Source organism: Pseudorasbora parva, chromosome 12, assembly GCF_024679245.1.
Source record: "Pseudorasbora parva isolate DD20220531a chromosome 12, ASM2467924v1, whole genome shotgun sequence".
NCBI lineage: Eukaryota > Metazoa > Chordata > Actinopteri > Cypriniformes > Gobionidae > Pseudorasbora > Pseudorasbora parva.
In genome coordinates, this window is record NC_090183.1 from 31,806,932 (window position 1) to 31,821,566 (window position 14,635).

At 36.5% G+C, this 14,635-nt stretch overlaps 1 protein-coding gene across 4 annotated transcripts in view; it reads left to right on the forward strand.

Annotated features, from left to right (window-relative positions):
* Nucleotides 1-14,635, forward strand: part of lrp8 (low density lipoprotein receptor-related protein 8, apolipoprotein e receptor) — a 195,489-nt gene that overhangs the window by 168,278 nt on the left and 12,576 nt on the right. For all 4 annotated transcript variants that reach the window (XM_067459878.1, XM_067459880.1, XM_067459879.1 and 1 more), the window contains exons 10-16: nt 841-1,012; nt 4,264-4,491; nt 5,774-5,892; nt 6,699-6,838; nt 10,216-10,357; nt 12,891-13,043; nt 13,221-13,607. In XM_067459878.1, the coding sequence (XP_067315979.1) occupies nt 841-1,012; nt 4,264-4,491; nt 5,774-5,892; nt 6,699-6,838; nt 10,216-10,357; nt 12,891-13,043; nt 13,221-13,607 (1,341 nt within the window). The remainder of the gene's footprint in view (nt 1-840; nt 1,013-4,263; nt 4,492-5,773; nt 5,893-6,698; nt 6,839-10,215; nt 10,358-12,890; nt 13,044-13,220; nt 13,608-14,635) is intronic.

Below are 14,635 nucleotides of genomic sequence, written 5' to 3' on the forward strand. Positions count from 1 at the left end.
TATACTGTTTGGACCCACTTTATATTAGGTGGCCTTAACTACTGTGTACTAACATTGTAATTGATAATTTGATACAATGCACTTATTGTGTACATACATGTTTTCACATTGTACTTACGTTTAAAAAAATACCTGCATGTAATTACATATGTAATTCATTTCTGTAGTTACATTCGTAACTACACAGTTGCACTTCCCTTATACCCAACCCTACCCTTAAACTGACCCACACCACCACACCTGTCCCTAACTCTACCCGTATCCCACCTCAATATCAGCAAAGGTGTTTTGCAATACAATTTGAACACAGTGAGTACATTGTACTTATTTTTTAATGTAAGTACGTAGTACTTAAGGCCACCTAATATAAAGTGGGGCTTACTGTATTTTAAATAAGTCAGGAATGCTTTTTATATTTTATTTTTTTCACTTGTTGAATGTTGTGGAAAGTATTCTGTGTGTGAATGCGTAGGTTTATGTGTACTTTGGTTTTGCTATGTTTATGAAAAAAATCTTGTGAAAAAAAAAAAAGTTTGAGTTCTATTGAAATCTCTCGACCTTGCAGAATTTGGTGTCTTAAATCTATCATATGGGGGATGTGTGAAGTTTGTGACTTATGATCTCTTCTCAAACTCTAGTGGAGACACTAGTAAAAGTCTGTTTTTCTAGGTCAATTGAAACATGAGATCCCGTTTGTGACTTCTGTTTGCCTTTTTCTATTTGCTGTTGTTTATATTCTCAAAATAGCCTATCTATGTTTGGTTTATCAGCTCAATCATCTGTTAGGATGATCCCAAGATAACAAATGAGCTGATGAAACTTTTTCTGTTTTGCTCATAGGTAAGAGCCCATGTCTTATGTTTACTAACCGGCATGAGATCCGGCGCATAGACCTGGTGAAGAAGGACTATACACAGGTAGTGCCGACCCTAAAGAACGCTGTGGCCCTAGATGTGGACGTTACCACCAACAAGATGTACTGGTGTGACCTCTACCATCGCAAGATCTTCAGGTATGCCCAATGTTACACGCCTATACAATGTTTAGTGCACATCATGTTTCCTCCTCCTAACTTGGCAGCTGTTTAATCTTCATTCAAAAAGGATAATTTGCAATTAGTGTTCAGTGCTCAGGTAGGAGGAGATGGTGCAGTGCTGAAGCCCTCTTTTGAGAACCTCTTCCCGCCTCCTCTCAGCTGGCTGATATTTAAATACATGAGAACAGATGCCATAGACTTGCTGGAGATTTTCTCACAGTTACCAGCATCATGGATTGAAAGATGTGCAGGAAATTGCTTGCATGCTTATTTTAATGCAGACTTTTTCTTGGGTTTCATTGGTCTTGTGCTGAAAATGTAAGGACACATAGCATCAATGTGCCCCAATAATTCGGGGGCGGGTTGCTTGAATTGTGGGTTCATTAGCCTATTATTCTTCTGTGATCATATTGTCTGCCAGCTGTTTGCTCTCGTGATGAATGAAATCTGACTCCTGCTGCGTTTGTGCTGTGACTCTTATTCAGCTCATGCTGTATTAGTCAGACATGTTCAGTTTTTTATTGTTTTCTAACTGAACTAAATTATTATGAAAATAAAAATGGTGGGGTCGGTACCACGGTGCACAAGTGATTTAACTGGTGGGAGTGGCCTCGTAGGGCAGTGAAGCAAGTGCATTCTGGGAGTTGTTGTCTTTCATCTATATGAGCTAAAAATACATTTTCTGTCTTTTCTTAGTCTAGAAGGCACCAACTTCTAAAATAATTTCACATTTCTACTACATAAATGAACCAATTTATATACATTCATATTTCCAGCAATGAAGTATCCCTTTAACCGTTTAAATAAGTCAGAAGGCATGAAATAGACCCCGCCTTGGTGAGCAGAAGAGACTTTCAAAAATATTACAGACTTGTATATTGTATCACATCCATAACAAAACACTCTCAAGCATTTCTGTCCTGATGGAAGGATATTCTAATTCCTTATGGGAGGTCTTAAATAAGCTCTACCAACCATTTAACAAAGTCATCTTATCAGTCAGACAGCAGCCTGTCACACAGCCTGCCTGTGCTACAAGAGCAGCTGAAAAAAATTACCAGCGTTTGTCCTTTTCTGTCCCAGTGTGCATGCTGGCCTGTCATGCTTGAATCTACGCCTCACTTTCTGAAACACTCTGAGTCACATCAGCCTTTAGGACCATCTCTAAATCATTTCAACCGCACCATATGCTTCCCATAATTTACCTCCCACAATAAGGTGTCCCATTACTCATCCCCTTTCCCCTCAGGAGGGCTTGTGTTAGGACGGCGTAAGACAGTTCATTATCACTTTATAAACCTCTCAGAAGAGCACTCAGATGAATGGAAATACTTCCGCTTGTCTGCAAGGAGTTTAATTTATGTCCCTGGTGGAGAGTTGCATGAATTTGTGCTTAATGTAGATACAACAGTGTAGATGTCAGTTGACAGCTGAAACCTCAAATGAAGCATATACTTCTTAAGGGTCATTGTTGCAATCCACGGTAAATATTATTTGATACCAACATCTATCTGTTTTGAAGGTTGTGTGGTTATTGAGCTCACCACTATTGTCGGTAGAGAGTTAAATAATGAGTCTTGGTTCACCTGCATGAGAGCTCAAAAAGACTCTTTTTATGATTCAGCTTAAAGGTTGGTAGACTAATGTTTTTATTGCTTCGATTAACTCCAACTAACATCTTTGGGTTAATGATGCAAGACTTGTACTGTAATTAAGATGTCAGAGGGAACCCAAAACCAGCTAATTAAACAGACAGATTGTTTCTCTTGTTGATCGAGAACATCATTGTTTTATCCTTGCATGAAAACAAAAACACCCTGTGGGTTGCACTTTGATAGATGGTTTGACTCTCTGTCACTTATTACTGAGTATGATCAACAAGACATTTTGTTGATATTTTGGTTATTGCTGTTAGTTAGTGTTTGTTGAGTATTACATGACTTACATTGAAATATTACAAAAATCTGAATGGCTGTGATTGTGACAGCATTCTTTTTACATACATTTCTGTAGAAGTTTTGTGTTGTAGTCTGTTATAGTACTTTTCATAATGTTGCTGTTGAATTTGGTCCATAGCTGAGCGTAATTGTGTGTGTGTGTGTGTGTGTGTGTGTGTGTGTGTGTGTGTGTGTGTGTGTGTGTGTGTGTGTGTGTGTGTGTGTGTGTGTGTGTGTGTGTGTGTGTGTGTGTGTGTGTGTGTGTGTGTGTGTGTGTGTGTGTGTGTGTGTGTGTGTGTGTGTGTGTGTGTGTGTGTGTGTGTGTATATATATATATATTTATATATATATATAAACACAGATACCATTTAAAAGCTGATAAACTCTTGGGTTTAGGGGCAGAGGCAGTGTAAGGGGATAGAAAATACAGTTGTACAGTATAAAAACCATTACGCCTATGGAATGTCCCCATATGTCACAAAAAACAAACGTGTGTGTATATGTGTGTATATATATATATATATATATATATATATATATATATATATATATATATATATATATATATATATATATATATATATATATATATATATATATATATATAAACACAGATGGCATTTAAAAGCTCATAAATATACAGCGTTCCACATCACTTTGGTGTCACCTGGGTCATTTGAATATACACTGTAAAAAATTATATGTTCAATAAGTTATGACAACATATGTTTTTACATTGTTTTAACTCATCAAAATAAGTTATACAAGATGTAACTAATTTTTTAAAGTCAGTTTAACATAATTTAAGTTGAAATAACTTAAACATTCAAGTCTATTGTACTGCAAAAGTTAAAAATTTGCCTTTTTTTTACAGTGTAGTGTATATGAGCTTTCAAATGACCCAGGTGACACCAAAGTGATGCGGAATGCTTTCTCAAGAGTGCTGCATCATATCAGATCAGTCACATCACATTTCACCATGCTTCAAAGGGCAATCATATCTAGTTCACTGTAAATCACTGTAGCTCCCATATACAGGAAAAAGATCACAAGAGTCAGCCATTTTGTCCTACAATTGTTCTTTGAGAAACATGCAGATGTTGCTTCACTTTGCTGCCTGTGTGTATGTAAACAACAGCTGTGAGCGCAAGCTATTTGTGTTGTGCTTATTCACCATGAATCTGTTGGAATGCGTTGGAATACCTTGTAAATGTTTGTGAATAGACAGATACATAACATCTGCTTAAAATGCTGTGAATGTAGATTAACAGTGTGTTTGTTCATCTTCAGCGCATATATCAACAAAGCCAGCGACACTTCTCAACAGATCACGCTCATAGACACTGCGCTACATTCCCCAGAGGGCTTAGCAATGGACTGGGTTCATAAGAACATCTACTGGACCGACTCTGGACACAAAACTATCTCTGTCGCGACCGCCGATGGCAAGAAGAGGAAGGTGTTGATCGACACAGATCTTGGTGAACCACGCGCCGTCGCCGTTGATCCAAGACAAGGGTAACAATATAATGTTTATTATGTAAAAAAAACATCATAAATTTGGAACTCGAAAATGTGAATGACATCAGGCATCAGACTTTTCAAACCCTCTGTTGCATTAAATAATCATTATGTATAATGAATAATGTAGTGTGTGCATGATCTTTGTCAACACCCCAAGATTTTCTTTAAGCCTTGCCAAAGGTTTCTTCACTTCGTATGTATAATTTTTTCTTTTCCTGCCGTTCATCATGATGAATCTTTTCCCTCAGGGCTCTTTTCACCGTATTACAGAAGTAGAAAAGCATGAAAAACATGCAAATGAGTCTCATGCTGGTCAGCATACCAACTAATTGTTGCCTGTGGGTAAAGTGCCCACTTCACTCTTATAGGGCCGGAGCTATATACAGACTCTTTTTAATGAGCATACACTCATCTCTTCATCCTGATTTTTGACAGATGATGAGCCATCGGAGCTCCCTAATTTTACACTCAACTATCTTTTTTGTTTGATAACATGAAGCTTTTGTGGCTCCAATCCAGGAAATGCGTTAGAAAGCTCCTCTGTTATTTCTTTTATTTTTTTTGTAGAATTGTAAAGCCGTTATTCACAAAATTTCACATATCCCCTGGTCTTTTGGCATATTGAAATACTTTCACTTTCCAATAAGAATGGTAAACCACTGTTTTACACATTTTAATGTTTCAATTCTTTCTGCAGTATTCCACAGATTTCCCTCTAGCTCTGAAAGTGTGGGGAAAATTGCTTTTTCAAACTTCAAAATAAAGCCTTAAAATGTTATAAATTGCACAAAATTGGTATTGAAATTAGACTAATTAGAAATGTAAAAAAAAAAAAAAAAATCAACTTTTGATTTAATCTTGAAAAACCTGGATATAGTTGCTTCTTCCCAAATGAAGCCATACTATGATGAAAGGTTTTAATAAAGATGCTCCCTATGCTCAAGGAGTACACATTTCAGACATGGAGGTTGGAAGCCAGTCTTATAGATTAGGTAGCCTAATTTTATGTATTTAAATTAATAAAATCTTATAACTCCATGGGCATTTATAATTTTTCTGGTTTCAAAAATATTTGATTATGTAGAAGTTAGCTTAATAAATCATTATCCTTAATACTTATCCAGTAAATCACACACAAATGGAAGTCATGGGGCCTTTGAATAATGTTGGTTTTGAATATTGTCGACTAATGAGTGTCACTGGATTCGCAAGGGTTAAGAACCACTTGTCTAGATCTAGCCGTAATTGTGATATTTTTGTTTTGACACCTCCCCAGGTTCATGTACTGGTCGGATTGGGGAGCACAGGCCAAAATCGAGAAAGCTGGAATGAACGGGGTCGATCGACAGGTTTTGGTTTCAGAGAGGATCGAGTGGCCCAATGGGATTGCGCTCGGTAAAACCTTTTGAAAGTTTTGCAATTCAGTTCCTCCATTCAAAACAAATGTATTCTTCAAATATAGTCAAAGTAGACAAATACACACTAGAGAATAGCAGGAAAGACAACACAACATAAAAGAGAAACAGCAGAAAGCTAAACAAAGCATACCATACCAAAAAGCAAGACATGAGAGAGCTGCGTTTGCCATCACTACAAAACATCAGCCAAAATACCAGAGGACAAGGAGAAAAACATTAGAATTGAAAAAGACCAAACAAACACAGAGGTAGAAGGCAGAAGGAGAAGAAAGAGTGTTAATAATGAAGAGCAGCCTCCTGTGGCCAACAGGGCTTTAAATCATTCACCTTCATTGTTTCTCATAAATCACCCGTCAGTTTGGGAAAAACTAAATGGAATTGCTCAAGCAACGATGTCAATACCGCCATCATTTTCCTGACTCGCCTAACATAAAAGCCATTTGAAAAAGCAGTTATGGATAGAAAAAAAATATTGATAAAAAAGGTTGAATTGAGAATTGCTATGTCTGTATTGAAACAAAATACCTATTTAATGGGAAAAGAGCAAGTAACCAAAACTGTAAGATTTTTTTTTTATTAATTGTGCTTTCAATTGTGTCTTTTATTTCTTTTCAGACTGGCTTTAGGAATATGAAATATGAAAGGAATATGAACTGAAATATGACTTATCCCATCGCATACTATTACCTACTAGTCTGTTTCATTTGACCACTAAAGGTCACAGTACACTACTGTAGTGTACATACACAGTACACTACTTATAAAAGTTTTTTCATCTTCCAGATCTATCTAGTAGACGACTCTACTGGGTAGATTCCAAGCTTCATCTGATTTCCAGTGTGGACCTGAATGGAGACAACCGTAGAGTTTTGCTGTCCTCCATGGATCATCTGGGACATCCCTTCGCCCTGACTCTTTTTGAGGCAAGCAAATTTGTCAAATAGTCCTGACTTACTCATTCATGAAGGCACAGATGGAGCTGCATTGACAAAAACAGGCCTTGAGATGTTTCTAAGCTCAGTTTGGCTTCACATAAACAAATGTTTTAAACAAGATTGGAGAACAAGGGTCTCACTGTGAGACAGCACTGGCCAAGAGATGTATGGCTGTGGATGACTGGCGCTAGCCAAAGACACAAACCAAGTTAAAAAGCCTTAAGCACCTGAAGGCAGGACCCGGCCCAAGTAATAGATAGCCTAATGTCCTTCATCAGGCCAGTCAATGAGCCTGCTCAAATAAGAGGGCAACCCGAGGCCAACCACTAGAAAAGGGAAACAATGTATTGTTGTTTTCTTCATTCTTTTATTTTTGTTTAGGGCACATGAGAAATAACCGCTATGTTACTGCAATAACCTTGAGGCTGATCCTGAAGTTCTCCACTTGGCTCTCGAAGTTGCAAAACAGTAATTGACAACTGTAGCCAATAACTTCCCCCTTACTTTTTGGGCTTCTTGTAGATGTACTAAAGGAGTTTGGGGATCTTTCTGTATGAAACAGTCATGCAGTCTTCAGTGCAGGAATCATTTCCAATAAGCTCATTCTTCTGGTTCATTATTTTTAATTGTATAATTTCTCATTCCTCCCAGCTCAAATTACTAAAATTTATTTTCTACACATTTCCTTTTGGTAGTTGAAAGCTTAAAAAAAGTAATCACAAAGCATTAAATGGATAGTTCACCCAAAAATGTTCCAAACCTATATGATTTTTTTTTCTTCTGCTTATCACAAAAGAAGATATTTTGAAGAATGTCTGTTACCAAATAGTTGATGGGCATTGTATTTTTTTCCCTACTATGGAAGTCAACGGGGTCCATCAACTGTCTGGTTACTGACATTCTTTAAAATGTCCTTTGTGTTCAGCAGAAGAGAGAAATGCATACAAGGGGTGAGTAAATGATGATAGATTTTTTCATTTTGGTCTAACTATCCCTTTAAGTAATGAAAATTGAAATGACTAAATGTTGGATTTTTCGCCAGGATTTCCTTTTTTACCATTTACTCACTTTCATATGTTTCAAACCCATATGGCATTCAATATTCAGAGAAACACTCACTACAACTTGTGCCCTATTTTCCACATCTTCAGGGGACATATATAGCTTTGTGTGAGAAATAATAAGAAACAGAACATTAATAAAAAATAATAACATTAATAATATTATAATATATTTCAATAATATTATTTATTTAATATTACTTTATTTTATTATAATAAATATACAAAACCATTTAAAAGTTGTGGCCAGTAAGACTTTAAAGACTTAAAATACTACTTTCAAAAACATAACATCTTGCAAATGCTAAACTTGAACAGTAGTGTGTTTATTTATTTGGCATGTATTTATTTAAATAATATTTATATAATAGCAAATGAAAGTGAGAGTGTGATTTGAGAAGACAGTTCTGAACATCACATGTTGACTTCCAACACAGCAGACATCAAATTGCAAATGCACATAAGAAATTTACTCCATTTTCCAGTCACCTTTTCAGGCGATGTGTGACCTTTATATTGCCCTGTCTCATAAAATAGACCAATATCTCTACACCAGGTTTCACATTATTTCATTGGTTAGTGGGCAGCACTGAAAATGTCAAGACCAATCCTATCCCACAGGGATAGTTGCTTCTTCCCAAATGAAGTAATACTATGATGAAAGGTTTTAATAAAGATGCTCCCTATGCTCAAGGAGTACAAATTTCAGACATGGAGGTTGGAAGCCAGCCTTATAGATTAAAGCTGTTATCTAGATCAGATATGGTGGCCTTGTGGCCCAAGCATTAGATGAAGGCTGCAATGCGGCAGAATTTGAATGCTGTCTAGTGCAGGTTAAGGAGTCCTACTGATCAGCTGCCACCAGCAGAAGCACCTGACGGAGCTCCACTGGGATCCAGCAGTCTGACCTTTCCAAAAAAGCACGGCTCTGTAAACATCCTCTAATACTCAGAGCCAGCCGCTCGCTTGGACATGCTCAGTCCGCTCGGTCTTCTTTTTTGCGTCCTCCCCTCATTTTCTTTTGTCACCCCAAGAACACTCTGTCCCGCACTTCCTCATCCATTTCCGCATCCTTTTGTAAAGGAGATGAATCTCGGGTTGTCATAGTAACAGCCCATCTCACCATGCACATTCACAATATTTCTGTAGCAGCTGATAAGGACTGATCAGTGGAGGGAGGCAGACGGAGAAGCGGGGAGAACGTTGAAAGTGGTATTGTCAGAGTCGAGCGTGTGCTTTCCGTCTCCATGTAGGTTTAGATACAAAGGTGAGATAGAGCTGCGAGCTTTAATTAGTCTGATGAAAAGACACAGGAGCCTTCATTGTCATCTTCCTCCCTTTCTCTCCTTTTTGGTGTATTGCATACGTGAATACATGAACTACCAAATAACACACCTGCTTTTGATTTATTCGATCCAAGTGTCTTTTGTGATATAAGTAATTAATATTCACTCTAAGAAAAATACTGTTTTCTCCCAAAATGCTATTGATTTTCGATGAATCACAGGTGTCAATCATAATTTAATACTTTTAAATAAAAAAATTATAGTCTGCAAACTTGCTGCACTAGGTGAGATGTGACAAAGGAGAATAATACATTTTTAAATACTTCATACATTTCAGTGTTTGGGGTCAGTAAGACCTTTTTTTTTTTAACTCAACTTTTATTCAGCAAGGATGCACAACATTTACCACTACAATAAAATCAAATACAAATGACATTAAAATGTATATAAAAGTAAATGCTGTTCTTTTGAATTGTATATATTCGTTAAAGAATCCTGAATAAAATGTTCTCGGTTTCCAAAAATATTAAGCGGTACAATTGTTTTCAAAATTGATGGTAATAGGAACTTTTTCTTTTGCACCAAATCAGAATATTAAACATTTCTGAAGCATCATGTGACACTAAGTAATGGCTGCTAAAATTCAGCCTTGCCATCAGGAATAAATTACATTTAAAAAAATATTCAAAGAGAAAAAGTTATTTTAAATAGTAATAATATTTCTAAACATTACAATTTTATTTAAAGAAAGAAATGTCTTGATTGGCATTAGAGACTTCTTTCAAAAACATTACAAAATGTTACTGGACCCCAAACTAACATGCCACTTTTGCATTTATTCTTCTGGCCACACTTTTATCCTAAGCAACTTGTATTCAAGATATACATATTATCATTTCAAGGATTCTTTTGGAATCAAACCCATGACCTTGTCATTGCTAGTCTGAACTAGAGTTTGAACTAGTGAACTGCAATAGCCCCTGCTTGTGCGGAATTCATATTCTGTATGTTTCTACAGGACCGGGTTTACTGGACGGATTTGGAGGATGAGGCCATCTATAGTGTGAATCGACTGACAGGGCATGATGTGGCAATGCTGGCTCAGCATCTCAACAACCCGCTGGATGTGGTGGTTTTCCATGAGCTCCGGCAGCCTAAAGGTGAGAAATAAGTGTAATGCAGGTAGTTGCCAACTGACTTTACATCAGCATGTGTGTAGACTGAACAGTGGTGGATGTAGCTGTTAACTTAAATAGCTTAGTTTTTCTAATTAAAAAAACGTTTTCTGTTCTATTTATATCTAACAGTTAGTGGTTCATTTCATGAGCGTCGGAAGCAAAAAAAAAATGTGTGTGGGTCCAAAAAAAAAGATTTTTTTTACTGAAGTAGTTTTACATTTACATTAAGTACAAATATACTTCGTTGTTTACTAAACATCTGGTTGGGCCATCGGGAAGGCATTTATTTTCAATAAAAATTGAAAAGTGGGAAAAAGTGGATTTTTCATGCTACTACCTTAAATTACATATAGTTTGATATTGACTATTATTTATTTATTATTATTATTGACTATTAACTGTTAATATGATTATTATGGTAACACTTTATTATGGGGAACACATTCACTATTAACTATGCCTTTTGCGTCAATAAACTCCTAATTTACTGCCTATTAATAGTTAGTAAGGTAGTTTTTATAGCATTTAAGTTTAGGTATTGGGTAGGATTAAGGGATGTAGAATAAGGTCATGCAGAATAAGGCAATAATATGTGCTTTATAAGTACTAATAAATAGCCAATATCCTAGTAATATGCATGCTAATAAGCAACTAGTTAATAGTTAATAACTGAACTTTAAAATAAAATGCTACCATTATTATTTATAATTCATATTTTAGTATAGGGAATAATAGGCACAGATACACCGCCATCAAAAAACAACAAAAAAATGTATATATATATATATATATATATATATATATATATATATATATATATATATATATATATATATATATATATATATATATATATATATATATATATATATATATATATATATATATATTGAATTTCTCTGATGAATAGAAAGTACAAAAGAAACGCATTTGTTTAATATTTGAAATATTTGATAACAATGTAAAAATGTCTTTACTGTCACTTGAATGCTTCCTAGCTTTAATACAAGTATTATTTTCTTTAAAAAAAAATCTTACTGACCCTAAACTTTCAAACAGTATTTTATCTTTTAGTCTGTTTTATCTATTGAGCTCAATAGTCAGTGATAGATGTTTTAATGCATTAAAGGACTCACTCATATCATAAGGACTCAAATTGTTCTTGATCTTTTGAGATAAAAGACTTGAAACACTGAAAACTTAACTTTCTCCCCCAAAAAAATAAAAGATTAAACTAAGCTGCAAAAACTCAGTGTTGTTGCTCATTTCACATGTGAGGAGGCCATTTCAGGTACAGTTGCAAAAAACGCTGCTTAATTCTGCTAATGCCTCTCAGAAGCTAATATAAATAATGCTTGAGCTGTATTATTTTCACAGTGTCACCTTTTTAGCATTGTTATAATGATGAGAGGCAAATCTTTGCCGACTCCGTTGTTTCCCCCAGTAATAGTGGTCCTATCGTTGAATAGCATATTTATGGTGAATTGTTATTCTAGAGACAGGCAGAGAAAATGAAAGAGGCTGTGTGAGTGTTTGTGTGTGCAGTTTTGGATTCTTTGTTTTCATCCTTTTATCACAAACAGACCACATGCAGCATGCCAGCAGAAGAACCAATTTACAGCCTTCTCACATTAATAAATGAGAAGTGCTATTTAAATCTAAATCAAGGAATTAAACGTGTTGCTCTGAAAATGCAAACCAAAGCAGGAAAACACTTATGCTGAACGAGAAATGATGAGAATGGAATCCAACTGCTTTTTGTATCTCTAGTGCCTCTAAGTGAAATATTAATCAGCTATGCATCCCTGCAAAACATGATTTTGTCTCTTTCTTAAGGAAGCAATAGACATGAAATATTATTGAATAAAAGAGCTTTCTGAGCAGTGTTTCTAGAGATAAACAAACTTTCATATGGATGCGGTGTTTATTTGCTTTTTTTTATGTTTTTGAGTCTCTTATGTTCATCAAGACTGCATTTATTTGATATTTTTTTTTTAATTATATATATAATTCCTTCAGTTAGGTGCGTTCACGCCATGTCATAATTTTGAGATTATGATTTGTAAGTGTTCACGTCTTCATAAAACTCGTATTTACAACTTGTAGAGAGCTCTGACTTATACCACATGACCGCTATACCACCTGACTGCTGCAGATTCATATTGGCATTCATAGTGTTACATTATTAACGCATTATTATGAGTATGTGATCTGCTCAAAGTAGAATCATCTCATAATTATAGTAATTACGACATGGCGTGAACAATAAGCAATTCTAACATGCTTATTTGATTTGGTCACATTGTTTATTATCATCAATGTTGACAACTTATTTTTACATAACAATGTTGATTGTTATATATATAAAATGACTTTCAGTGTTTTGTCACTGTCAATGTGTATGAATCTTAATGGTTCTAATGCTCGTATTTTAATCTCTGTGCTAATATATACTACTATTCAACCATTACTGAGGTTAAAACATCAGAATATAAAATAAAATGTCCCTCTGTAGCTCCAGACACATGCAACATGGGGAGTTTGCCCAATGGAGGCTGTGAGTACCTGTGCCTCAGAGCTCCTCAGATCACAGATCACTCGCCCAAGTACACGTGTGCCTGTCCCGACAGCATGGAACTGGGCCCGGACATGCGTCGCTGTGTGACAGGTAACAAAATACAGAGTCATAGGTCAAATGTACACTATTTATACTGTTATCACATCATCTGATTCATGATTGTGAATATATTTTGAGAGTTGAATGTTGTGATTTAGACAGACTGAAGAGATTACAGAAAGTTTAATCACTCTGACTCTTCCATCACATCTATTTCGTTTGGTGTAGTCAAACCCAAAACAACAACTGCTGCAAGTACAACCACTACAACAACAGTACCAGAACCTTCTACTACGGTGACTTCTACAACCACCGCTCCAACTACAAGCAGCAGTACACCTACAACCATCAGTACAATCTCTACAACTACACCTATAACTACAGTAACAAGTACATCCACCACCAGCCCCAGCACATCCGCTCATTCCAGGACACATCGTTCGACCACCACACACTCCACGGACACTTCAACAACTGTGACCACTCAGCCCAGCACTACAGCGCCATGGAAACAGCCTAGCTCCACTCAGACGACAGCAGATCACAGACAGACATCTACAACCATTGCCCACGGCAACAGCATACAAGGGGCCAATGCCAATCTCTCTCATCGAGGTGAGTTTGAGCTTCTGTTTTCTTTTATGAGTCAGTGACATGATGCTCTTTTTGTCTGTATCCATTATTTTATTCAAAATTACAAATAACCTAACCTCTACAATGATGAGCATGCTTCTCATTTGTATGCATAAAATGTGAAATTACATCGTAGAGAGAAACCTTTTGAAACATTAGCATAAATGTCATTGACCCTATACTGTTGTATAAAACAAATATCACATGAACATGTTGTTGTATTGAATTTCAGCACTGTTGATATTCAGCTGAAGACATGAGGTGTATATTAATGCTCTCATACAGTACTTGTATAGTAATCCTCAGAGTCTGTGAAAGTTAATGTCTGGTGAAATTTGCTTGCCGGGCATCGCTGGGCCACTTGAGGGTGATAGATGTGGCAGCAGGGTCCCAGTGTGTGTCTGCGCTGAATTAGAGCAGCCAGTGAAGAGAGAGGAGCAGCCAGCCCTGACTGATGAACATTGCCCTCAGCCTTGTTCCTCTCCACAGTCAGTGTTTCACTCTCAGCTCCCACAGTCACTGGGCTACGTGTGGGGACGCTCAGGTACACGGCCACCTGGACGCAGCAGGGAAAAAGCATTAGTGACTTCAGTAATAGGATCTACATCCATGAAAACCCTTCAAGTTTGTTGTCTGTCAAGCCAAGAAATATAGAAAAACAACCATTTTAGTTGCCTTTTCACCCCCAGCCCACAGTCAAAGAACAGAAGTGGCCATTCTTGATGGTGACCATAAATTTGGGTTCTTGAATATTTTATGACTACCAGCATATTAGACGGCAGAAGTGGTGAAACTATCCATTAGATAAAACCTGTAAATTGCTACACTGAGGATAGTGATGAATTATGCCAGCACTCTTTCTGCCTTTTATGGCTGCTTGCTTTTAGAGACAAAGGATCCGATTTTAGCGATCTGGGCGCATGGTCTGAAGCGCAGGTGCACTTAAGGCGTGTCCGAATTCACTTTGGCTAGTTTAACTATGGAAAAAATGGTTGGCATGCCAGGCGCAT